Raw genomic sequence first — 27,819 nt, forward strand, 5'->3', positions numbered from 1 at the left:
TCTATTTAAACGAAATTCTGATGTTTTACATGCCAAAACAACGATCTGATTATGAGGAAAGACGTAATTCGGCTATCCGCAATGACGGGATGCTGCAAAGCTTTATTTAAACAAAATTCTTGTGTTTTGCGTGCCAGAACCACGGTCTGATTATGATTCACTACGTAATGGGAATCTCCCGAACACAGGGGAGCTCCCAGACTATACTTAAACGAATGTATTATTTGCTGTATTTGCACTGAATGTACTATGTTGCATTAAGTACTGTATTTATTAATATTGATATTGTGTTGTATTATGTATTAGATGTATCCTTTTGTACCATGAATCATCTGTATTTGAACATATGTATAATCTTCCTTCCCCTTACTGTAATGCCCAACATTGGGCGCTCTAGGTATGTAAGTAAATAAATAAATGGGCGTGCGCACTATTTCGGAGATTGTACACAGCCACGCCAAAAAATTACGAAATTAGACAAGAAAATAAAATTTTGAAGCGATCTCAACTGTATGCATTTTGTTATACCTTGCGGTATTTTTTTTTTTTTTTTTGCAGCACCAAGGGCGCTATAACGTAGAACTGTTCCAAACTTTTCTAATCGAATCCTGCAATCAGCCATCCCCGATTAGTCAAAAAATTTTTGGACCACCCCCATTTCACCTACATATCACGCAACGTCACGAAAACCGCGGTAACTCCCCATCTGCTATGACGTGTACACACTGATTAAGCATGGTTCGACCAAACAAAAGAAAAAGATTATTTTTTTATTTAAAAAAAGTTATTTCTGATTCGACGCCTTTTCGCCATTAGGCCTCGGCTATTGGACAAAAGTTTTCGGGCTGCACCTATTTCACCTGCCTGTCACGCGACGTCACAAAAGCGCTAAAACTCGCCGCGTGAAAGTGACGTGTACGCGTCACATTGCTGAAGTATATAAACGGCACTTTCCGCTTAAGCAACTGAAACTGGGTAGGAAAATACGCAAGCATTGTATCACGTCAGAGCTAATTAAAAAGATAAATGAGAAGAATACTATGTGCCATCAGTTTATAAAAACTAAAAATCCCCCAAAACTCAAGGAGTTTAAGATGTACCGAAATCTGTTAAATAAAGAAATAAAGCTAAGCAGAGAAAACTATTTTCATGAGGAACTTTACGGCTGCTCTCGTAAGCCTGATCTTTTGCTGAAAAAGTTGAACACTGTTTCAAATCGCAGTAACTCGTCCCCAAAAACAGATAAACTTAAAATCGGTGAAGTCGAGATATCCGGTGGCGCCCTGGCGAATTTATTTAATAACTATTTTGTGCAGTGTGGCGATTATTTTCGAGTGTCGGAATATTCAAGATTCATGCCCCCTAGTAACCCATCTACTTTCTTCCTTTAGGCCGTTAGCGAAGAATAAGTACGGTCTGTTTTTATGTCTCTTCAAAACAGCTCTAGTTGTGACGTTGAACGTATGCCAATTCGAGCTCTTAAACATATTATGGATCTTATCGCACCGATTCTTACCCATATATTTAACCCTTGTTTCTCAAGTGCCGTTTTCCCACAAATAATGCAAATGGCTAAGGTTACAGTATTGTTTAAGAAAGGTGATCGAAATGACATCAAGAATTATCGCCCTATCTCAGTGTTGCCAATATTTTCAAAGGGTTTAGAAAAGGTCATTCATGAGCGCCTTTGAATTTTTTTTCAGAAATATGACCTTCTAACCTCAGCTCAATTTGGGTTTAGAAAGCATAGGTCAACAGAACTAGCCTTGATAGAACAAAAAGAGCTTATTTTATCACAGTTTTCAAGTAAGATGGTTGTACTGGGCCTGTACATTGACTTCACAAAAGCATTTGACTGCATTGTTCATTTCAGTTTACTCAAAAAACTTGAATTGTATGGAGTGCGTGGCCATTGCTGGAATCTTATAAAATCTTACCTTGGCTATCGGCGGCAGTATGTTCAAATAGGCGAGCAATGTTCCGACCAAAAACCGATTGCAAAAGCAGTGCCCCAAGGCAGCATTCTTGGACCTTTTCTTTTTAATATCTACATAAATGATCTGGTAAATACATGTGCTGAAACCAAATATATATTCTACGCCGACTATGCCAGCATGTTTTTTTCTGCTACAGACTGTGAGCAAATCAGCTACATAGCAAACTCCGCTCTTGTAAAACTTCTGGAATGGTCTGTAGAAAATCAGTTAGGCGTTAACACCAACAAAACTAAGGCTGTGCTATTGAGAGCGACATCAAAACAGGTAAATATGAACATAGATGTTATCTACAGCAGCACAAAAATAAAAATAGTAAGTAGTATTAAAATTCTTGGGGTCACGTTTTCGCAAAATATGCTGTGGGATATTCATGTAGATTCTGCTTGCACTAAACTGTCAAGTTTCGTTGGTATTTTATCCAGATGTAGGTCGATATTACCGTTCAGCGGAAAAAAGCTAGTATATAATTCTCTTTTTTACTCTCACCTCTCTTACTGCTTTTTAGTATGGGCATCTACCACAGTAACTAACTTAACAAAGGAGTACACCCTACAAAAAAGACAATCGGGCTCCTTTTTGATGTCCCCTACAATTCTCATGCATATACTCTGTTCAATAAAGCAGATATAATGCCTGTCTGGAAATTGTATAGCTATAGACTAATTGTGGCCTTTAAGTGCGAATAAAAGAAAATCGAAATTTTTTTCGCAACCTAGCCAAGCTGGAAATAAAGCCCACATCCTATACTATATGTCAGTCTGAATACTGGAAGGTGGTCACTCCCCGTGCTAACTATTCTATGGGTACACTATCGTATATTTTGCCTAAACTTCTTAATAATCTTAATAAATGTGAAATTGACTTAGGTCGTACTACAGCTCGCGAACTACGCCACGTGATATGTTATGTCTTTGAACAATTTTAATACTGATTTCCTTGTAATACTAGAAATCGAATCAATTTTGCGTTTGTCGTTTGTTAGATTCCTGTATGTTTCATGTATGCTCCTGTACTGCCCTTTTAGAGGGGACCGTGGGCTCTAGTCAAGCTGTTCAGCAGCTTTTACCCACGCCCCCTCCATCGTTTTGATGGAAATAAAGCTTACTATTATTATTATTATTATTATTGTTATTATTATTATTATTATTATTATTATTATTATTATTAAAGATGCATTAATATGCCGAACAAAACTGATTTTTCTTCTGGATAGCAGCAGGCTGCACCGTTCTAAAAAAAAAGATGGCCGCCGCTGATTGCTCAGACATTGGCTACTTGCACCTGCAGGAGAGCATATGTTTATTTGCGCGTAATAAAAATTTCTGCGTGACCGGGTAATGCTTTCGAGCACTCTCCGTACGATTGCGACCTCGTTCTGACAACTCTTCTTTTCTTAGGATCCTTTCTAGCGTCATTCTTAAGCTTCCGTTGCACGCTACCGCGATTTTCGACCACCCACCACAAGCTAAGTAAGGGAAAGCGGACCAACCACAGACGCAGGCACCACCCTCTTCATCCGGTTATCGATTTTCAGTGCACTCGCTCGGCCCCATTGAGTCCCTCTCCAATTGAGCGTTCTCCTCGCCTCTTGTCAGACAATTAGATAAGACAAACCACTCAGTGCAGGCAAGGCTATTCGTCCTTCAAGCAAACAAATGAGACCTCCTATAAAGGAGGACCGCGGTTGATTGGTCTTTTGAGACAACCCTGTGGGTTACCGCCCGATGCTTGCGTCGGTGGTTACGAAAATTTGAGGTCAGGATATTGGAATAAAAACATATTGGAATAGTTTTACGTTATAAGGCCCTAGGCATCCGCGAGTGCTTAGAAGCAAAAGCTCTTAAAGAGGCTTAGATTATCGTCGGGAGCGTGCCAAAATTTAGTCGTCGCTGTTTGCAATGTGTGCATAAATTCTGGTTTTATAGTAAGTAACCTGTATGTGTACAGATGATGCGCCTACTTTCTCACTGTATTGTAACAGGCATTCTGTGGAGATATATTGCTTATTCAGGCTCCTACTGGCAACCACACTTTTGGTCAAAACACCATCGCTATAAATGCATCTTTGCAGATATGTTTGCGTGGGCAATTCAAGCAGAGTTTGTGTGGAGGTGTACCGTCTGCATGCGTCTTGTGTGTTAAGATTACTGTGCGTAGGAGTGTGCCCGTTTAATTGACTGTGTTGCCATATTCTTATTTCTATTGTCTCGTGCTTTAGGATAAAAAAAAGAAATTTTTTTGGTGAAATCGATCGGCTGGTGCACTAACTACTGTGTGATGTGGTTCTTGGATGTAAGCCTCTCCGATACACTGTAATCAAGAATCTATCAGAAATGCGGTGGTTCTATGCATGAAGAATATTATCAAGCATGCATCAGAAAAACACATCGCGATGTAACCACAATTATTCGTACTTTTGACGGCAATTTTATAAGCTATTACTAGCACTCCCAGCAAACATTTTATAATGGTACTAAGGTCATGTAATGAATATATTTAGTGAGGGAATCGCATTGGTTTTTACTCGCAAATCCTGTCCGCCTGGGCAGATAATTCATTTGTAATAACTAAATTTTGGTATACTTTGTAGGCGTTTTTAAATTCTTCATTCATGTGCTCCAAAGGCCCGTTTGCAGGCATTACATAGGAGGGGGGTGAAAAAATTTCGCAATGAATCGACATTATACATAGCACCGCAAGCAAAAAGCAAGAAACCCTTTACAAAATACAAGATACAAAATTACGAATACAAGACTGAAATACACAGATGCAAGATTGAAATACAAGATTAAAATAGAGGTCGTCGAAACGCTATTATGTATCAGTATGCATCCACCATTCAACTTCGTTGACAAGAGCATCGTGTTTGTTCTCGTAAGTGATTACAGCTGGCAGTTTGTTCCACTCGTAGATGGCAAGGAATAGTGGTGACTGATGTATAACTTTAGTACGAGCGAAAATTGGCTGTATTTTGAAAGGGTGATCTAATCGGAGAAAGGCACTAAGGGCTGGTTTGATATGGGCTTCTGTGAATGCCGAGGGATCATGATATAGTAGATGAAAGCGAAACAGCAATGTAAGAAGTCTTTTTTTCTAGCATGCGTAAATTTAGAGATAATTTAATGTCAGTTAAGCTGTAGTTTGGTGGTAACAACTTTATTTATAGTCCTGCAGAGCTTTCGCCGACGGGGCCTTAGGTGTCCCACGTGGGGACGTCGAGGTTAGAACGACAGAAAGCTGAGCTAGTTGGTAAGGATTCATTATGTCTTCTCTCAGAGTATTCTCTCACTAGATCCTGCATGCACTAAATGAGCGCCAATTTTAATGCGCTCGTCCGGCCCCCATTAGAAGCAGCTTATCCTAGTGTAGCAGTGGCCACTGTGGCTGAGCGCCTAAAGAAGTCGGTTTCGAGGAGGATTGACGTGGTTACAGAAAGCAGTAATAGCACAAAAAGAGTAGTGGCTATTCCGTACATTCATTCAGTGTCGCACAGGCTTAAAGAAGTTGCAAGTAGACATGGTGTTAATGTTGCTTTCACTGCTCCCAATAAGCTAGGTTATATAAGCGCTGCCGTACAGAGGAAAAAGGAGCAGGCAAAAGGCAAGAAAAGAACAGATATTTGTACAGTGAAGCACAATAAGAACAACGGTTTTACTGACTGTCGTATGGGTGTGGTTTATAAAATTCCCCTTAGCTGTGGCCAGATATACCTATAGGACAAACGGGACGGTGTATCAATCAGAGGCTAATGGAACATAAAGGGTCGTTAACTAGTGGATCGCCTTCTAATCTTTCCCTACATTGCCAAGATTGTAACTGCACGCCAGAGTTAGATGAATGCGCGATATTTTACAGGTATAAGAATGAAGATACGCGTCTTATGGTAGAGGCATGATATATCTATAATGGTGTAAGTGCGTGCGTGAGTCAGCCTTCGATTACTTTACATAAGGAAGAGATTAAGTGCCTTACCAGTTATCTCTCACGTAGACCGGCACATGTACGCGACTGACACGTGGCATTCCTGAGCTTGCGCAGGTGAGTTTTGTGTCTACTTTCTTTTTTCGCCTCAGTGCTCCCTTCAGTTGATAGTCGGCGTTCGTGTTGTCCACTTCTCTACTCTTGTGTCCAGTCTGCACGCCTCACCTCTTTTTTGCATAATGACGCCTCGCCGCCACCTCGTGAGCCTGCTGGACGGCCCAGAGTTGGTCGCCGAGGCTGGGGCTGCGCAAGGCCCATCGCGGCGGAAGGGTTGCGGTGTTAGCACCGCGGGGGTTTTTGTTACAGTCCCAGGTCATGTGACGGAAAATGGCTAAATCAGTAACGCTGTAGTAACGGGAAAATTTTTTCATTGCCAATCTAGCAGCTTTATTCTGCAGAGATTCGAACCTGTTGCTATGGTATTCTTGCTGCGTATTTCAAGTGTTAGCGGCCTATTCCAGTCGCGGTAAAACTAAAGTCATGTATGCCATGAGTTTGGTTGCTTTCTTTGCGGAGTACAGGTGGTACCTGACAAAACCGAGGGTTTTGGACGCTTTGCCACTTAATTAATCGATGTGCTGGTGCCACGTCAGGTGCGAAGAAATGTGAACACCTCGGTATGTTACTGTGGACACTTTTTCAATGGCCACGCTACTAGTATTGTCAAGGCAAGTCGGAGTACCATAGTCGTGGTAAATGTCATGGCTTTTGTTTTGGAGGTGTTTATCCCCATCTGCCATTTTTAGCACCACTTAGAGATTTCATCATGGTTTGAATGAAGAAACTCGGGATCATTAGAATTAGTAATATTTCTGTAAATACCACAGTCGTGAGCAAATAACCGGACAGTGGAAGTAAGGTTATTGCTTATGTCATTATTTAAATAAGGATCAGAGGTGGCCCTAGCACCAATCCCAGAGGCACACCAAATTTTACAGGTATCAGTGCGGAGCAAGGTTCATGATTATGAGCCACCTTATCAAAAAACTTTTGCAGATTCAATGAATACAGCACCTACTCTAATTAGGCTGTGTACACCATCGTCAAGGTCAGCCGTTAGTTCAAATAACTATGATTCGCAGGAACGTCCACGCAAGAAACCGTGCTCCTTCGGGGTAAAAAAACTTGTGCCGATCTAAGTGCTTCCTTACGGCAGATAAAATTGGGTATTCAAGTATTTTATAGGGTGTGCTTGTTAATAGATGTGTGTGTAATTTGTGAAGGCCGAACAGTCTTAACACGGGCAATTTTCCCTGCATCAGGCACATAACCTGTATCAATGTACTGCTGAAATAATGCAGTGAAAATTCGGGCTACTGTTGATTTAGTTAGTTACTTAGTATCTCAGGACCAGGACTTGAATTTTTTGATGAACGGTCGATAGCTTGTTTTGTTCCTTCTTGCGTAACCAGAAAGTCGTCCATGGCGGCACTTATAGAACCCGTATGCGCACATGAGGGTGATCGGGATTTCGTCGGTAAACACTGAGCTAAAGATAGATTAACCTCTGTGATGGCAAAAGGATGTGACCATTTTTCACTATATATGTAAGATTATGCGCAGCGAACTTAATGTAAAGGAGTTAATGTAAAGCACGCATTAGATAAATCTGCGCTAGTTTTAGGTTGTTACAGTTTACGCCTTTGGCGGAGGGTACAGTCGCAAGCGTCCAGCCATCACCACGCATGAGCTCATGGCCGTGTGATGGCAAACTCACGTTATCAGCAGACTGCAGTTCCTCCAGGGTGACAACTTCGAACTGAGCTGACTCCGGCAGCCAGCCCGACGTGCCATCCATACCCTGCAATATGCGGTGCACACCTCGTTAGTGTAGTGCTGCTGAGTACCGAGAATACTGGCGCAGTCGCCAGAATTGTGCCCTCTTTAATTGCGTAAGAAGATTCACCAAGCGTGCGAACTCTGTGTGCATCCTCGTCAAATAATATTATTGTAAATTCAGAAAGGGCATTACAGCCTTTTTTACATGAAAGTGTTTTATGTCAGTTTTTTGCATCGACAAGGGACATATAACACCCTTATGAATTTATCGCGGGCAAGCCAGTGCCCTGAACGCTTGGCGCGTTTCGAATTCGCCGCCTCGACAAGTTGAACCGCCCCAATCAATAGCGATTGTACGTGTTCGCAGAATTTTTTGCACTTAGCAAAGTAGACATTGCTCTGAAATTAACGAGAATGGAGGCACATAAAGCATAATAAACGAATCCACAAGCATGAAGATCACACAAATCCATGTACTTCCCTTTGTTCTTATGGTGGCTCGACGATTGCAGCAGCTGAGTTCCCTCTAGTGTATAGTAAGAAATTCTAAGGGCACGATGGCTTTGCGTCACACTTTTTACAACATGCAGTCAGTTGGCCGTCGACCTATAGCATTACTGCCGACATTTTTGTGCTCTTGAAAACGCGTATTCGAGCATCTGCTGGTCTGATATCTGTCATGCTTTCCACATGAGAGTGGAATTTTTAAGCAATGCCACTTTTGCAGGAAACGTATAGGCATCTATGTGCTTGATAGTGCAGTATGGTTTCCACTTTCTCGCGGGGCAGCTCAACTTGCACAAACTTAAAAGCTTATTTGGCGTCGTGAACAACACTTTGAAACGTTGCCCTACCTTAAGATTACGAGATACTTTATGCAGGCAGGGGATCACAGCTACCGTCTTTTTGTCTCCTTTCTCTTTTTTCATTCTCTTATCTTCCGCTCTCTCTTCAACGCTAATGCATGATTCTGCCATCCGTCTGTGATGCAGGCTTTCGGCAACTGAGGCACATGCCTCGGATCACCCACCGCCTCCAAACGTGTCACTTGCATGTGAAGGCTTTCTTTCATGGGAAGATCGCATCACTTGCAGAGAGCACTCCACAAGAAAGCGCATTTCTTATTACAAGCTTTTAGTGTGCAGAGTTGTCGGGCAGAGGCGATTTATTGGCTCTTTGCTCATACGTCCAACACGCGTGATAATCTCGGGCAAGTCAGAGGTGAAAGTGAGTGGCCTAAAACGTGCTTTAAAAGAGGCCAAAATAGGCGAGACAATAGTCTTTCAAATGCCAAGAACATTCGAAACGGGTGCCGACAATAGGCCAATAAATACAGGTCTATCTAAAAAATGAAAAAAATCATCAACGTGCCGAAACATCTTTAAAACCTTAAGATCACCCAGCCACTCAAAAAGAGCCTTGTCACATCGAGCTAAAGGCAAATCACTTAAAAAAGATGTCATGCACGACCGTACTCAAACAACCTACTTTTGCAGGTAAATTTTATTGTCAAAAGCAACAAAGGATGACATCAAATATAATGACAAAAGCTCTAAAAAACCAGCCATGCTCCAACCACAGGCGTTTAAAAAAGTCACAGCACCGTGTTCGTCAACTGCAGCCTCGACGCAGGACAGCAGACCCCTCTCGCACATGTCCTCTGTTCTCACAGCGCTACATGTTGTTCTGCACGACAATGAATTACAAAGATGCCCATACCGATCTGTACTGCACTGCTCTATTTTTGTTTTGTTGTGTTTTCTCCACTCCTTTCTGTAATGTTTTGACCTTCATGGAGAGGAGGAAGAGAAAGAAGTGCCCAGAGCTTACTTGTGCTCTGAGCTTCTCGCTGTTATGCATTTTTTTTTACGTTCTTGCCATTTTCGTGAGAATCATTTCATCAAGGATGAGTAAGAAGACGTTCCCACGACCATCTGAACAAGGTCAGTCGTCTACTTCATCCCTCATTTTTGGACGACGTGCCTTTGGAAGCTCGGACCAGCTCGATTCCTCGGAGAGTTCAACGCCAGAAGCCATGAACTCTGACAGCGAGTACACCGTAGTCATGGGCCGCCGTATGAAGAAGATGCGCCGTATGTCGACTGAGGTGACTTCAACGCATCAGAGTGAGCAAGAATCCTTCATGGTTTCTTACGTGCCGCTCTCGACGTCACACAGCATGAACTCCCTCAGCAGGCAGTTTCTAACCGAATATTTTGAAAGTGTGGCCCCTGGGCAAATTAGCGAGATCAGGATCAACGCTCGCAAGAACATCCTGACAATAGATATAAAAAATTTCGTAATACTTGAGAAGTTAAAGACCATTCCACAGTTAAGCGCAATCCCCGTCCGCTCCTTTATTACTTACGGGAAGGAGACAACAACTGGAGTGATTTCCGACGTGGAGCTTGAAATCAAGCATGTGGACCTCAAGAGCCTTCTGAGGTCATCGGTGCGCATTCTTGAGATTCACCGCTTCGGGCACTCCCGATTTATCAAGTTAACATTTGCTTCTTCGATATTACCAGCCTCTGTCAAAGTGGGCTACGTTATACACCGAGTACGACCATTCGTTCCGAGGCCTATTCAGTGCCGGAAATATCACAAGATAGGAGACGTGAACGCTGTTTGTAGAAGCAAAGCCACCTGCTCGCGTTGCGGCGGAGAGCATGATGCCACCGACTGTGGGGGCGTCCTCATTTAAATGTCCCAACTGTACTGGCTCTCACGAAGCGACTTCGAAGGAATGCCCGAAGATGAAACAAGAGATTCGTATTCTTTGAAAAATGGCCAGAGACCAATCTTCACGTAAAGAGGCTGCTCAATCTGTTCGCCAAAGTGACCAACACTCGCGACATGACAAAACCATTTCAGGAGAACTACCTAGCGTGGCACACGTACCACGACCACCTCTGCCTGTGCGTGCATCGAAGATGGTAACGGAGTCTACTGATAATTCAAGGTCCACGAGAGCACGCGGTAAACATTCACCTCCGCCGGCTTATACAGACACGGAATGGCCTTTGTTGCCCTCTAAGCCCACGGCCATGCCAGCGGGCACTAGTGGTCCTCTGCGCCATGAAGCCAAGAATTATAGGGCCAATGATACCGGTGACACTACGGGCAAGCAAGGAGATGAACACAATGAGAAGGAGAGTGTACAAAAAATGCTGAAGCACCTAGTAGAGTCAATGCGCGTGATTCTCGGTGGTCTCGAGACTCCGGCCGCTTAAAGTGCCCTGCAAGTTCTCGCCGTGCTAGAGCCGCTTATCGCAGGTCTTTATGTGCTTTAAAGATTTCGTTTGGCGCTTGTCCTGTTCACGCAGGGGAGGCCCACACACCAGCTTCGTCCTAGCGCCTCTATTTTTAAGTTCACTCGAATTGGTGACTACAGACTTGATGCGAAACCTGATATTGGCTTCATGGATGACATTTCTGAATGTTTATCATCAGAGTGCTGAACTTGCTTTCACATTTGCGCATCCTTCTTGCTATGTCACTATCATCCCTTACCACATTTTAAGTCCCCGTTCCCCTCCCCCTGTGCAGAGTAGCAGGCTAGAGCACCTTAGCTCAGGCCGACCTCTCTGTCTTCTTTCAATTAAATTATCTTTATCTTTGACCTTCATCATCATCATTATCATCAGCCTGGTTACGCCCCCTACAGGGCAATGGCCTCTTCCATACATCTCCAAATACCCCGGTCATGTACTAACTGTGGCCATGTTGTCCCTCCCAACTTCTTAATCTCATCCGCCCACCTAACCTTCTGCCGCCGCCTCCTACGCTTCTCTTGCCTTGGAATCCAGTTCGTAACCCTTAATGACCATCGGTTATCGTCCCTCCTCATTACATGTCCCGCCAATGCCCATTTCTTTTTCTTGATTTCAACTAAAATGTCATTAACTCGCATTTGTTCCCCTACCCAATCTGCTATTTTCTTATCCCTTAACATCACACCCATCATTCTTCTTTCCATAGCTAGTATCGTCGTCCTAAATTTAAGTAGAGCCCTTGTCGTAAGCCTCCAGATTTCTGCACCCTACGTGAGTACTGGTAAGACACAGCTGCTTTACACTATTGTCTTGAGAGATAATGGCAACCTGCTGTTCATGATCTGAGAATGCCTGCCAAATGCACCCAGCCCATTCTTATTCTTCTGGTTATTTTTGTCTCATGATCCGGATCCGCGGTCACTACCTGTCCTAAGTAGATGTATTCCCTTACCACTTCCAGTGCCTCGCTACCTATCGTGAACTGCTGTTCTCTTCCCGAGACTGCTAAACATTACTTTAGTTTTCTCCAGATTATATTTTAGACCCACCCTTCGGCTTTGCCTCTCCAGGTCAGTGAGCATGCATTGCAGTTGGTCCCCTGAGTTACTAAGCAAGGCAATATCATCAGCGAATCGCAAGTTACTAAGCTATTCTCCATTAACTCTTATCCCCAGTTCTACCCAATCCAGGTCTCTGAATGCCACCTGTAAAGATGCTGTGAATAGCATTGGAGAGATCGTATCTCCCTGTCTGACGCCTTTCTTTATTGGGAGATTATTATTTTTATTATTTATTATTCTTTATGGAGGACTGTGGTGGCTGTGGAGCCGCTATAGATATCTTTCCGTATTTTTACATACGACCAGTCTACACCCTGATTCCGTAATGCCTCTATGACTTCTGAGCTTTCGACAGAATCAAACGCTTTCTCGTAATCAATGAAAGCTATATATAGGAGTTGGTTATATTCCGCACATTTCTCTATCAACTGATTAATAGTGTGAATATGGTCTATTGTTGAGTAGCCATTACGGAATCCTGCCTGGTCTTTTGCTTGACAGAAGTCTAAGGTGTTCCTGATTATTTGCGATTACCTTAGTAAATACTTTGTAGGCTACGGACAGTAAGCTGATCGGTCTATAATTTTTCAAGTCTTTGGCGTCCCCTTTCTTATGGATTAGGATTATGTTAGCGTTCTGCAAGATTCCGGTACGCTGGAGGTCATGAGGGATTGCATATACAGGGCGGCCAGTTTTTCTAGAAAAATCGGCCCACTATCCTTCAACAAATCTGCTGTTACCTGATCCTCCCCAGCTGCCTTCCCCCTTTGCATAGCTCCCAAGGCTTTCTTTAATTCTTGCGGCGTTACTTGTGCAATTTCAAGTTCCTCTAGACTATTCTCTCTTCCATTATCGTCGTGGGTGCCACTGTTACTGTATAAATCTCTATAGAACGTATCAGCCACTTGAACTATCTCATCCATACTAATAATGATATCGCCGGCTTTCTCTCTTAACGCATACATTTGATTCTTGCCTATGCCTAGTTTCTTCACTGCTTTTAAGCTTCCTCCGTTCCTGAGAGCATGTTCAATTCTATCGATAATATACTTCCTTATGTCAGCTGTCTTATGCTTGTTGATTAACTTGGAAAGTTCTGCCAGTTCTATTCTAGCTGTAAGGATAGAGGCTTTCATAGATTGGCGTATCTTGATCAGAACTTTCGTCACCTGCGATGGCTTACTGGCATCCTGTCTAACGGAGTTACCGACGACTTCAAATGCACACTCCTCAATGATGCCCATAAGATTATCGTTCATATCGTCAACACTAAGGTCCTCTTCTTGAGTTAAAGCCGGATACCTGTTCTGTAACTTGATCTGGAATTCCTCTATTTTCCCTCTTATCGCTAACTCATTGATCGGCTTCTTATGCACCAGTTTCTTCCGTTCCCTCCTTAAGTCTAGGCTAATTGGAATTTTTACCATCCTATAGGCACTGCAGCGTACTTTGCCGAGCACGTCCATATCTTGTATGATGCCAGGAGTAGCGCAGAGTATGAAGTCTATTTAATTTCTAGTCTCGCCATTCAGGCTCCTCCCCGTCCACTTTCGGCTATCCCGCTTGCAGAAGAAAGTATTCATTATCCGCATATTACTCTGTTCTGCAAACTCTATTAATAAACTCTGCCCTGCTATTCCAAGAGCCCATGCATTTTCCTCCACTGACTTGTCTGCAGCCTGCTTTTTGCCTACCCTGGTTTTGAAGTAGCCCATCAGTATAGTGTATTTTGTTTTCACTTTACGCAGTCGATTCCACGTCTTTATAGATGCTTCCGACTTCCTGGTCATCATGACTGGATGTAGGGGCATAGACCTGTACGACCTTCAATTTGTACTTCTGATAAGGTTTGACAACAAGACCGGCCGCCCTCTCGTTAATGCTATAGACTTCCTGTATGTTACCAGCTACATTCTTATTAATCAGGAATCCGACTCCTACTTCTTGTCTCACCGGTAAGCGCCGGTAGCACAGGACGTGCCCGCTTTTTATCACTGTATATGGTTGTTTTGTCCTCCTAACCTCACTGAGCCATATTATATCCCATCTACTGCCCGCTAATTCCTCCAATGGCACTTCTAGACTCGCCTCACTAGATAACGTTCTAGCGTTAAACGTTGCCAGGTTCAGATTTCAATGGCGGCCTGTCGGGACCCAGGTATCCTTAGCGCCCTCTGCTGCGCCACAGGTCTGACCGCCGCCGTGGTCAGTTGCTTCCCAGCTGCTGGGGACTGAGGGCCGGGGTTTGATTGTTGTGTTCATATGGGAGGTTGTGGCCAAGTACTACACCACGGTGGCCAATCCTGCTCTGGTGAGTAAGTGCGTTACCGGTTCTGGTCACCGGGTTCAGGCCACGCTCCAGGCCTGTTTATGTAATTTTATCAACACGCGGATTTTTTAATCAGGTGGAAAATAGCGGGGCACCGGAATTCGAACCACGGTCCTCTTGCACGCGAGGCGGATGCTCTACCTCTACGCCACCACTGCACCACCGTAACAGTAACTAAATAAACAAATAAACAAATAAAAGAAAAAGAAAGTGATGGCACATTTTCGGCACATTCATGCGAAGATATATTTTATCATCAGCGGTGTGCGTGTCCTTCTGCACACATATTCAGTGACGCTCAGCTTTCTTTGACATATCACTGCCATGAGAAATGCACTGAACGAATCCCGACCGAACGCTTTGCAGGTTTTTTTTATTGCACACGTAGACGTCCCAACGAGTAGCCCGACTAATTGACAAAGGTAACTCTCACCTCAGCGAGCTGCTGTTCCAGGTCTACAATCTCCGCTGCGAGAGCAGCAGAATCATTGCGTTCGTTGATGAAGTTCAGCGCGTCAGTGACCAGCTGTCGGTAGCCGACCAGATCGTACGACACGTCGAAGTACCGGTGCCGAGTCAGAGACAATTCCGGCTCGTCGATCTGCAGGCGGTCGAAATTCAGGAGCTTCAGCAACATATTTTTTGTGAACTTAAGCTGCGCTAGGGACGAGACACCGAGGTAGATAAAGACAGGAGGAATGCAGCTCTGTCTTCATCCAAAGTGCGAGTGGTGTCTCCGTAGGGGGTTCCTAGGATTGTTGAAAGTGTACGTTACCTCAACCGTCGTGATTTTTCAAGATAACTTTTTTATGTACGAAAACGAGATATATGTATTAGATCAAGTGTTGCACCGGTACTTACTGAAATCTTTTTAGCCGAATTAGGTTGCTTGTTATCGCGGGTGCTTACTGACGACCACATAGATCGTGTCTTTAGATACGTAGACGACTTTTTATTCCTGTTAAATAATAACTCTGACGATGACCTTGAAGAGGCAGCAAAACACATTCTTCAGTCTTTCAGATCCCCAGCCACCAAGTTGAATTTCACTTTTGTATTGCCGGAGAATACTTGTTTGCAGTTTTAGACATAAGGCTGCTCTTTGTTGATAAGGATCACCTATGTCGGAGGTATTCGCCTCGATCAAATAAGGCACTTCTGCCGTGCGATTCATGTCGCTCTAAGTTGGTCAAGAGGGATACTGAGAGGTCATGCTTGAGGACATTTCTTGCCAAGTGATCTTTCCATAAGGTCCAAGCTACTTTTCCTCCCAGGTGAAATGTCTCCGTAATGCAGGTTTTCCGCAGGCCCTATTCCAGGGCATAGCTGAGTTGCTATTGAAAACCATGTGTGATAATACCACCGCCATTGTGATTGAGTTAGGAGAAAAGAGGGAGAGGGGATAGTTTGAAATAATGCCATTTGTCCATAAGGTTTCGCATGGGATGAAGAGGGTGACGGGAAATTTGAGTGCTGATATGATTTTTTTAGCGCTCTGCAAGGTGTCAAGTTTATGCGCCCTTTCTAATGTAGATAAACCCAAGCGTGATGATTGCGGCATAAAACACAGACGCATGTATGTACCATGTAGAACAGAGGTGGGTTACGAGTTTCCGGTGACCTGTGGAGTGTCGTATGTGGGGCGAACCGGGAGATATATTAAGAATATTTTATTTAAGTACTGTAACTCATTAAAAGATGGCAGCGGAAAGCACATGCTAGTTCATTGTAGGTCATGTGCAAAGAAGTGCAAACCGATGTTTGACAAAAGGAAGGTGTTAGGATGACCAGAAGACAAAAGGACGCGTGAAATCATGGAAGCTCCCTTGATAGCAATAGATGGCCCAGATAGGTCCGTCAGGTTCGTCCGTGTGTTTTTCAAGAAAGAGTCAGGTTTTTTCTGTATAAAGGACCTTGCTGAGGGAGTGCTCTATGGTCACGCGGTTATGATCCGGCTTGGGCATGCGCGTAGTTCGAAGAGACAGCTTTGTGTGATTTCAGTAAACCATTTGTTAGGCTGCTTTGGTGCTGTCTTCATCTACCTCGGTGTCTCGTCCTTAGCGTAGTTTAAGTTTACAAAACAATGTCTTACCAATTAGCCTGCCAACACAATCTCCTCGAGTTCAGCAACTTATCTTTGCTGAACGTTTCGCTACTCGCGAGAGTTGCCCCAACATGTATAGTTTGTATATCCTGTGAAGAATACTAAATATATATCACAACATACTTCCGAAGTTCAGTGCATTTGTTAGCGGGAAAGATATCGACTGGATCGCAAGATGGCTTTGCGCCATCACGTAGTGCATTTGTCATGCCATGCTTGATGGCACGTAAACGGCCACTTGCTGGTGACAGTCATAATAAGCTTGTTTTCCTATGTGATCCTGTTGAGCGTTCACGATGTGTTTTCTATTTTCCTGAAGGCAACAAAATGTAAAAAGTACCTTGTCATAGGAGAAAATTCATGTGGCACATAGTTTACAGGCACGAAACAATTTATTGTCGAAAACATGGGAAGGTTTGCCCGCACCAATGCTTTTTGAAGATGACTGGTGCTTTTCTATTCTTTAAACATAACAATATGAGAGTCCTGAAGCATAGCAGTGAGATAGTTTAAGGTTGTCACCATAATTTGAAGCTTACAATGGCCGTGAGTACCTGAATCGCAATGTCTCGACAGGCAGGCCACATAAAAACTAATTTATTCATTATTTCAAAACAATACACAACGTAACTAAGAAATGAAGAAAACGAGCTTTCAGGAAAATAATAGGGCCGGAGATTGAACTATTGGTTTTGATAGCACTCTAAAAGGCAAATATTCTAAACCAACTCTGACTTGCCCGTTCTATTCAAAAAGATAAATCCTTGAATAAGAGTGAGCGCGTGTAAAAGAATACCTGATGATAAACGAGCGCCATGTCCAGGAGATTGCTGTTGTAGGACATTCGCACCCAGTTATGATATGCAATTTTCCCCAGAAGAAAATACAAAACAGTCACACGTATTCAGCACACTAGATACGTGATAACGTATGTTGCCATGGAACGCTCATTCCATTACGATCTGCAATTCATCCACTGTACTTCTACTGTTGAAGCACACTTACGAGTATGGCGACACAGTGCCGCTTAGTTCTACCGGTCACAGTGACCCACTGCGAGACTCTACTTCGACGGCTGCGGCCTGTCGGCCTCGACATGAGTAGTTGATACGAGCGCTTTAAGACTGGCTAGGCTGCGAACACTGGGGCTAGTTTCGTGTCCCCGCAAGCAATGGCGCCGCAGTAGAAAATTGTGCATGATGCCGATCACCAAGAACGCTGCTTTCGTTAACTATTTTGTTGCCGCTAAGAACGGGCTCGTATTCGAAGCTATTGTGTTAAACGTTTTATTTCAAGACGTAGTAGTCACAACGTATATTGCGATAAATAAAATGTTAGCTTTGTTTCGAATGGGCACATAAAAGTAATACTTGTTATGGTAATTTTTAAGAATGCTTATGTGAATCTTCAGATAAGTACCTCAAGCAACACGAATGAACTAAATAATTTGCTATTTTAGTTTATTAATGAGAATAAAATGAAACTAAAATACACAAAATAAACAGGTTGTTCCTAGATGCCAACGTTTGTAAGTCGTATCACGCAAAAAAACACGATACCATATAATATTTGTTGGCGATAATATTAGCCTTAGTGATGCCTCTGCTCTGCAGGAAAGCAGAAGCCTCGCAAACGAGAAAACAGGTACAGGCAGCATTACGGCTTGCAGTAGGCAGCTGGTCTGTTTTTTTACTCCAGCCTTTAGGCTCACAAAGTACTGGTAAGCAACGGTCTGAGAGCAAAGAACAGCTTCCGTAACTTGACCATTGCTTTCGATTACTTTCTCAGTGGAAGCAAGGTAGTCTCTTCTGCTCTCAACTGGCACTGGAGCCTCCACCACACTGAACGCAAGACGTTTTGAAGACGTCTTGGCCCTGCCAAAATGAACTAAAACACCCACAACTACTTAGGATGGCTACAAGACGCCTTTTTTGCGCACGTCTGAAAGACGTTCTACAAAGGATGGCTAGGAGGCGTCTTGTTAAGATGTCTGCTGCTTACATCTTGCTAAGAGGTCTTTAAAACGTCGTCAGCAGACAGCTTGAGAATGTTTTGCGTAAACGTATGGAAGATGTCTCTGCCAATCTGTTTTTGGATATGTCTAAAGAGACATTTTGGTGCTTTTCTCGGCTTACAGGGCTGTTATATATCATCCCAAAATGAATATACCTAGTATAAATACGTGTACTTCTTGTTACACTGTCATAGCGTCTACACGTACACGGTCGTCCACTTCCAATTTGAACACGGCTCTGGGCGGCCGGCGCTCCGCTCAGCGTCGCTCGTGGGCGCCTGGGTAACTAACGCGCAGGCGCTCTGGCACCCATAGGCGTGGCCTCAGCCGCGTCATCTGCTACAGCGCGCCAGCACCGCGGAGTTGCTCTTGCCGTGTGGTGAAGCTCCCTTTCTCGTTGATCTGTCAAAGCGCCCAGGGAATTAGTGCTCACTACACAGCTGCTGCGAAGCCAAGCAGCTGCGCGCGTTACGTCTTGCAAAGATGGGAAAAACGGCTTTTGTTTCTCCCTTTTTATTGCAATCGACCACGTTATCAAAGGCTGCTAGGGGAAAAGCTATGTCAATGTTTCAGGCCGAAGAGGTTACTCTGAAGCTACTGAGACTACTGAGCTCTAGTATTCTAACTGATACGATCACTTATTGCCCAACATCCACAATGAACTGGCGACGAGCGGGTGCTTTCATCCGCTGAAAGAGTGGCGCCGCATGTGGTACTGCGAAATGTTTTAGGGAAGCCCGACACTGATTAAAAATTTTTTTTTAGTTGTGAAGCCAGTTCCTGCGGCACAACATACGAGAGTTTACGTGCATCACTACACAGGCGAAAATGTTAGCTATTCGACCAGTGAAATAATCGCTTTCTGCAGCGATAGCTGTTAGGCGCCCGTACTTGGATTCCCCGTTGTAGTCGGCGCTGACGTAGACCGCGTAACCGGTGGGTTCATGATGTTCCCATGGTATACACCCGCCGTCGGGTGATGTCCATGGCGACCATCTTGGGGTAACCCAACAACGGCTGGTGACCATGGCAGCCATCCCCATGGGGGTTGACATTGCAACTACCATGCGCCCACTGCTCAATGGGGGTGGTTTCCGTCCTATGCACCCAACGAAGAACCATTTGAAACCCCAAGCCCACACCGGGAACCACACTAACGCGCCGGTGAGTGGGGCACGCACCTACCGAAGGCTGATAACCATGGCAACACCCCATCACGGTTGCCGTAGTGGTGCCATGCACCCACCATGCACCGGTGGGTGCATGGTGTGGTTGCCGTGGTATGCACCCACTGAAAGGGGCTAATTATGGCAATCACCAGTACACCCACTGAAGGGTAGAAAGCATGGCTATCATCCACATGGTGATTGCAATGGCAACCCTCACGCACCCACCGCGAACCACCCCCATGCATGGGAGGAGGGGGCGGTATGCACCCACTGAAAGGTGGTAACCATGACAACCACACCTATCAGGGTTGCCGTGGTGGTGTCGGACACGCATCATGCACCGCTGGGTGCACGGTGTGGTTACCGTGGTTTGCACCCACCAGAGAGCCGTAACCCACCGAAGGTTTGCAATTATACGGAGATTGGTTGCCCTTCAGATCCCGACTGCATGATTGGAAAGCAGCCTGTGTCGCATAAGCCTCACGGGTGGTTGTTAAAAAACAGCCGCCTGCCATGACAGCCGGGTATCACTTAACCGCTGCACGGCAGCGCGATGAGTAGTGTGAGGACTCTCGACATCTGAATCTGCCGAGCGGGTTCCAAGGGAATCACCAAGGGAGGCAGGAAGCAGTGAATTTATCGGGTGCGACAGGGTGCTCGATGAGAGCTATACATGGGTACCGCGGATGCCACAGGTTTAGAGTATAGCTATCATTGAATTTGGCATTGCACACCGGCACCGTCCCCATGATATACTTTACTAGTACTCTTAGACACTATGTTGCAATTAGTTTTATCTGGTCGTCAGTAATCTCCTCATAAATTTCTGAATCTCGAAAACGCGATACGCCTTCTACCTGTGGCGAAAAAAAATTGGGCTTTTCGACGAGTGACGGCCACTGGAGTTTTTTTTTTTTTTTGCCTGTAGCCTTTCGACAGCGCATATATTTTGCCACAGTGTAGGCAAACTTTACTGCGCCACAGTGCCGCGCATAATCGTGTTTTCAAACTTCCAAAAAACTCATATGGCGTTTACTCACGGCAAGCTGAAAGTCTGTAATGGAAACTAGGTGCCTAACAGTAGCAGTTGAATAGTTAATTGTCAGAAATAAGATAACCGGCTAACTGGTAAAATTATTCATCTGTTTTCGTATGCCCTCCCACTCTGGCGATAATGCGGTGCAATAGCTGCCTTCATATCTCAACGAAATGCTATCTTAAAAATAATTGGTGCACTGAAAAGCGTTGCGGTGCCCTGAAGAGAGGTTCATAGAATGCTAATGTGAACACTAGTGCAGCCAAGCAAAAAACTTCGAAATAAATGACAGTCAATGAAGAACATGGACATTTTTCGCTCGAAATGTGACAAAAAATGGGCAAACTAGACGCCAAAATAAAGACAAGGAAATAAAAAGCTGTAAGAAATGAAAGGACCTTGGTGATCCTTTTTCCCCACGCCTTGATGAGTTGTTGAAAATTAACCACTGAGCTATGCGACATTCTTAGTAGTGACTCACTTGTTTCTCGTCATCGCAGGCTGTATGGCGTGCTAATTCAACGGTATGATGGCTATCTCCGTCCCTGATTGCAGCTTACACACTTCCAAGTGTGAATTTTGTATTGTTCTGCCGTCATGAAATGCCGTTTTACAGCTTCGCCCTATGTCGCAGTCACATTAAAGAAAGTGAGAGGCACAGCTGGCCAGCTTTTAACAATATTGCATCAGAATGAACCGGTCAGTATGCCATCACCTAAAGAAATCGCCATGTGTCAGGTACTGGGAAAAGTAAGAAAAGGGGGCGCGAAGCACCCAAGCGAAGAAGAGTAGGCGCGTGCCTAAAAAGTTCACTCGAATGCGACATTGGCTACCTTTGTCATGAGTGCTATCATCTGCCGGTATGCAAGCATGCATTAAGTGACAAAAATTGAGTGCCTCCATTCGTTCATAGCTGGTGACGAAGTTACCTCATATATATAGTAAGTTATTTCTTCACAGCTTTGTAAAGAATGCTACTTATTTCCACGTAAACCCTACCTTCAATTTGTGTATGCTGGGCTCGGGGGACACAAGATTACGAGGAAGTGGTCATTATTATGCTGCAAAATCATTTTGTTTATCGTTATTTTTATTCCCCTTACGTCACAAAGATGCAGTTTCAGTCCTAAGTACCCTATTCATCTGAGAGTCGTACAATTTAGATAACTTCCCAAAGCGCAACATGTCTTAAAAGCTCATCAATGGATTTCATCGTTTCTACGGCCCCCTTACAAAACTAGGTGCTCAGCGTGCGCCACGCCCGGGTGCTCGGTGATCCGGAACATTCAATGGTGACCTTCTCAATAGCTCTTGTCGTTTACCAAGTCCTAGAAATTGCATTAGTTCCAGGAAAACACAGCTTTAGAGCTGTAATCATTACATACAGCACAGTGAATAATTAAAGTAAAAATTTTGAACAATTAGTCGTATAACCAAGGCCTCTATCTGTATATCTTGTGTTCTCTGAGCCCTAGCACAAAGTCAATGATGGCAGCGTCCGCGTAGCCATAACCGTCACATTTTATACATTGCCATAGGTTCGGTAAAATAACCCCATATTTTACACAAGGTGCCATATAAGGAAACCCACGCACATTCTTAACGAGGATTCCGGTTCGGGGTTAAGTGCCTCCGGCTATACATGGAGTGACGTTTCATTTTTCTAGTTCTACGCTATCTCATGATGCCATTTTTTAAGCACTGTGCACGGGTGCGTCATCTTGCTTGGGACGGGCTAGCGGTGGATGCTTACGCTCTGTTCTCGGGAAATTCGCCTACGGCTAACATGCAATGTAAATCTTGATAGTTATAAGCAATCATCGATAAGTTGTTTCAGCAATCACTAATGGGGCTGAAAATAACGGTTCAATTTATTTTTTGTAGTACTCTATCTCGTAAATGATTAAAAACATAGCTACGCTTACCGCGTGTTGACGGGTGCCAGACCCGTGCACTATGGTCCCACCTCATGGTGAACATCGATTCGTCGGTTAAAACGACGCGTTTCCATCCATCAACTGACCAAGCTGTGTGCTCTTCAGCAAACTGGAGGCGTTTTGCCTTGTTCTCTGATCGCAGGAGTAGCTTACGCGCGGCAGTGCGACTCTTCAAACCTGTCTCATAAAGGCGGCGCTCGATAGTAGTAGACGAAACTCGTCTCCGCCCAACAACTTGCCTGTCCCGGACAGACGTGGTGGGCTTGTCTGCATCAGCCGCCACGATCGCCATGTCTGCGTCTCCTGTTGTTACTCTTCGGCGAGGCTGCCGAGGAGCGTGTTGGATTCGTCCTTCATTTCCATAAGCCTGAATACTCCTATTTAGAGTAAATAAAGGACAATTTGTCATCAAAGCGATTGCGCATTGAGAATATTCCCTCAAACATAAATCTATGATGCGCCTTCTTTCCTCGCCCGAGACTCTCGGCATCTTTGTTCACTTGTGGTACGAGAAAGAAATGAGGTCTCGTTGAACAGACAAAATCCTTGCTGTTGCACAGCGATAAAACGAGACGGTAGCTTCATCCCATGTTAAGAACGGCCAGCTGCAGTGCAAGTTTTGCCCGCCAGTTGCGACAGTGGCGGCAACTTTCCTGGAGCGTCGCCGCAAACCTCTAGCCACGGCGTGACTAAGTCGACTGTATGTGAACAACAATACGTGCGTCCTCGACTCTCCGTCGCTGGAGCCGAGTTTGACGAAGTCGCCATTGTGACTAAACGGGTTCGGCGGACCAACTATTGTTACTGAGCCCGCGGCAACGTCTACTGAGACCGCTTCCCACGCGCCCACCAAGACGCCAGACAATGGGCAGCCGGCGGGCGCGCTGCGCCTCGGGGAATAAATGCCCCTACGGTGCCCGGTCGTCTCCCCTACGGTGCCTCTTCTCCCCTACGGTGCCACGTCAACTTGCCTACGGTGCTTGGACGGCCGTTTCCGTCACCTGGGTATCGGAGGAGGACCGAGTGTTTATAAACCGCTGTTGTGCAGCTGCTCAGGACTATCTCTCTCAAACAGTCATGTTAGACTGATGTAGTTTCTGAAGCAGTCTCGTTAGACTGATATAAATACTGTAAATAAACCCATATTCCTCGTTCTCGATGAGAAGCAGTCCTTCCCTTTTTCAACGTCCTCAGCGTGGATAAGTTGGACAAAGGCATGGGCCAGCTACTTTCTAATTCATGCCCGACTCCAATCATGACAATGCATCTCGAGCGATGGGATTGAACCCGCAATCATAACACCCCCTAATGACTCCGCGTTAAGTTGATCACGCAAATGATGAAGCGCTTACAGTCATGATAGGGTGCCAGATAGCTTAACAGCACCGAATTAGTAGGGAAAAAACGCTGGAGACTGCAAGGTGGCCTGAGTGTGTAGGTTTTGGAGCCAACATTGCGGCAAGTATAAGACAGCATGCAGCATTACTGTGGTGACTCATCGCTAAAAATGCAAAAAGTAGTCACCGTGCCGCTTTTTCGACGAACTGATAACATGGTGTGGTTTCAAACGTAGAGTAGGGAGTAAAATATTTGTCAAGCGATTTCTGTGGCTAGTGCACGAAAGCAGTAGCCGCGTATGAACAGCAACCACGGCTGACGATGAGAATGCGAACTTCACAGCACGGCGAGCGTAACCCGGCGGTGCTGGCGCGCTTTAGCAGTCGACACGGCTGATGCCGCTCCTCTGGCTGCCACTGTGCCTGCGCGTTAGTTACCCAGGCGCCCACAAGCAGCGCTGCGCGGAGCGCCGGTTGCCCGGAGCCGTGTTCAAAGTGGAAGTGGACGACCGTGTACGTCGTGGAAAAAGAAACATGGATAGAGCGTAAAATAATATCATGAGGTTCTATTGACAAGTGTAGGTGCATATGCCAGTATCAGTCAGAACTTTAGTAAATGCTGAATTTTTTTCACAATAAGTACAAAGAGGAGAATAAATGCACGTGAAACACACACACATACGGTCGTTTATAACGCGCTATACACAGTTCGACGCATAGCTATAGCAGTGTTTCAATCAGTTTTTTAAAGATAAATACCTATAGGTGCCTGGCATTATTGGTTTACTTTTTCGTAATGTGAAATAATCCTATATCGATGCTATATCACTATTTGTTGGCACTACAGCTCTTTCTGCAAGAAACGCAAGAATACACACGAACCCGGATATATGTCGCACCATTTTTTACTGTCGCCAAAAGTGGCGATGCACGAACGGGGCGCCAACTCACAGTGGCGAGATATGCACACACTTTCTCGCGACAATATGTGGGCTTCGCATATTGCGTATCGCTTTCACAGTGGCAACAGCCAATAGCGAGGTTGGTCGCAATTGAAAAGTCGATCGTCCGAACGCGTAGTATAATCGCTCTGTATGCCACCAAACAATTCACGAAATACAATAACTAATTATTACTTTACGTAGAAAAATCATTTAAGTGAATGTGGTGCTACTCCTGTGATATTGAACAAGTCGTGTGTATTTGCAAACATAAAAATACAACCTAATTATTCATAACATGGTTAAAATTAATTTAACTGATTTCTGTGATTTTCACCAGATCAACGCTCCAGACACAAGCACAGTTTACACATACAGCGACCAGTTACACCGAATGATGTATTCAAGTATTATTTTTTCCGAGCCCGTTCAAAGAATGGAATGAATGACCCAATCCACTTGTCACATGTTCCTCTGTCAGTGCTTTTACTGGTGGTTTGGAGAGTCTTATTTTCCCGGTAATGAATGCGTCATAGCAACTGTTTCTGATTCTGATGCACATACTGCGAGTGTTTTGTATTCGATCACCGCATGTTACTTTTTACACATACTGCTATTGTATTGCTTTTTGTTCTACATGTACCGATATTTTGTACGTATTTTGTTGTATTTCTATCCACTCCTGTATTGGTCCATTCTTGGATGACAGTATAAATAAACAAACAAACCAACTAAAAACGTACGAGCGTACAGGTCAGCCTGCTTCAGCTTCAAAAAAAAAAAAAGAACGTGACCTTTGTGTGGAGCACGGCAGTCGTGTCGTTCTTGATCGCGACATCAAAAACTGCAACCGATGGCGCAAAAAATGGGGAGTAAAATATTCAATAAATGATGAAAAGACCTGCCCAAATACTTTACAAACACAGCCCTTTACATGCACCCTAACAGCGAAGAAAAAGCAATCTGAATACATTTACACAAGAAACAGAATACGGTTCAGAGAAGCAACATAGCAACAGTATGACCGACCGCTAAAGACTATAGATCAGCCAATGAAAATCAGAAGTAATAAGCACATAAAATAACGTGTTAAGTGAAAGTAGTGAACTCATATGCACGTAGTATTTTTTTTTATATCGGAGAAGATTGTTCAATTACTAATTAAGCATCACGACTGGCAAGCAAGAACTAAATTATCTTAAGCGCGCGATTTGGTGCCAGGTTGCTATCGAAACTTGAAGCTCCGACTGTTTAAAGGCGCTAGAACCTCGCATGCGAAAATTATAAATATATTAGTGCCACTTATGAGAGGTAAGACAGGTACTTGTCGGCGTTCCTTCAACTGAACTGTTCATACATAAACAGATTGCGGCGCACGTCACATTCATCAGAACAAATAGACGGTACGCATGTTATAAAGATCAGTTTATCATAAGACACAGGAAAGCAAACTTTCCGTAAGTCGCACTAACACAGTGCATGTTTGATTTAGTCACTTCCTTTACAGAGGCATAACTGTCGAAATACAAAAGCTGACATCCTGAGTTAACGAATAAGCGAGTTTTGGCCTAACAAACCATCAAAGTACAATTAACTGTTCGGTATCCTGTTACAGATGTGAACACGCTTTGCATCTAGTTCATCGTTTCGCGACGACATGGAATATAAGAGAACCCATAGAAAACCACGAGTCATCTGCAACTGCAAATGCATATAAGTACACCCATTTGTACGCACGCACGCATGCCGTACACCACCCCTGTGCAAACAACCTCACACTGCACAGTAAATGCAAAGGTGTCGGCAGCAGCACATGAAATTTTCTGAAATGCAACACCAACACGTATCCTTTGCTTTCATGCGCAGCCGTTCCGAAACGATATATGATTAGCGCTTGCTCGTTCCAGATGCTTGTCGTAGCCAATCCCTCAAAGAAAATGCAAGCACGGCCAACTCTACAGACACACCAGACGCACATTCTTCGACCACATCGGCCGTTTCGCCGATTTATCCAAAATAAAGTATTAAATGCGAAGAATCGAGACTGCACCCGTCAGTGTTAAACCGGGGCAACGAGACGCGCCCGGCTGTGACCATTTGTGGTTAACGGCGCCGCCACGGCCAGAAGCGAAGGAGGATAAGATTCCAAATGTGTACTTTCCCCCACGCCGACGGCCCAGGCGACATCTTGACGCCTCAAAATATCACGTGACCGAAATCCTTGAGAGAGGGCGTTGCTTAAGCTCGCCCTCGCTCTGACTTTTTTTAAGTTTTCTCTCCCAACCTTCCCTTCCAACCTTTCGCCCTTTCACATCTTTCCGACGGGAAGCGAAGCCGGTTGCCCGGTGGAGTCAGTTGGTTCTGGTTGGCGCCTCTGTAGTTAGGCGCTTTATTTGTTTAAATTACAGTGTACTAGTGGACTGTGTATTGAGCGTACTGAGTGTACTGAGTGTACAGTGTACTGAGTGGACCGAACGGCGCTCTCTCGCTGAGGCGCCGCGTGTGAAAAAGTTTTGCGGCGGCGCTGCGAGCGAACTGAGTTGGGTGGAGACGCGCTTCGCGGCATATTCAACGTAATTTCGCTGCGGACCCTGGGACAGACTGCGCACGTAAGCTTTCATAATAGTGTGTTATTTCCACTGGAAATTGTTATCAGCACCTTTTCCCTACGCATATATGTTTCAGGCACGTGCTGTACGACACGGCATCTCCAGTCTTGCTGTCGTCGCCAAGTGTGCCGTCGGCCAGCGAGCGCCGCTCGTTTCGCGGACGCCGGCGGACGCCCAGTTTTTCTCGCAAAAAAGTCCGCGCAGTCAAATTTCTTACGGTTTCGCTTGCACTGGTGCGCTCGCGACTCTT

General features: G+C 44.6%; 1 protein-coding gene across 1 annotated transcript in view; it reads right to left on the reverse strand.

Annotated features, from left to right (window-relative positions):
- LOC142575034 (neprilysin-1-like) overlaps positions 1 to 27,819 on the reverse strand; it is a 622,756-nt gene that overhangs the window by 366,287 nt on the left and 228,650 nt on the right. Inside the window, exons 7-8 of the mRNA XM_075684001.1 lie at positions 14,856 to 15,023; positions 7,696 to 7,779 (exon numbers count right to left, since the gene is read on the reverse strand). Of these exons, the coding sequence (XP_075540116.1) occupies positions 7,696 to 7,779; positions 14,856 to 15,023 (252 nt within the window). The remainder of the gene's footprint in view (positions 1 to 7,695; positions 7,780 to 14,855; positions 15,024 to 27,819) is intronic.

This window comes from Dermacentor variabilis, chromosome 3, assembly GCF_050947875.1.
Source record: "Dermacentor variabilis isolate Ectoservices chromosome 3, ASM5094787v1, whole genome shotgun sequence".
Lineage (NCBI taxonomy): Eukaryota > Metazoa > Arthropoda > Arachnida > Ixodida > Ixodidae > Dermacentor > Dermacentor variabilis.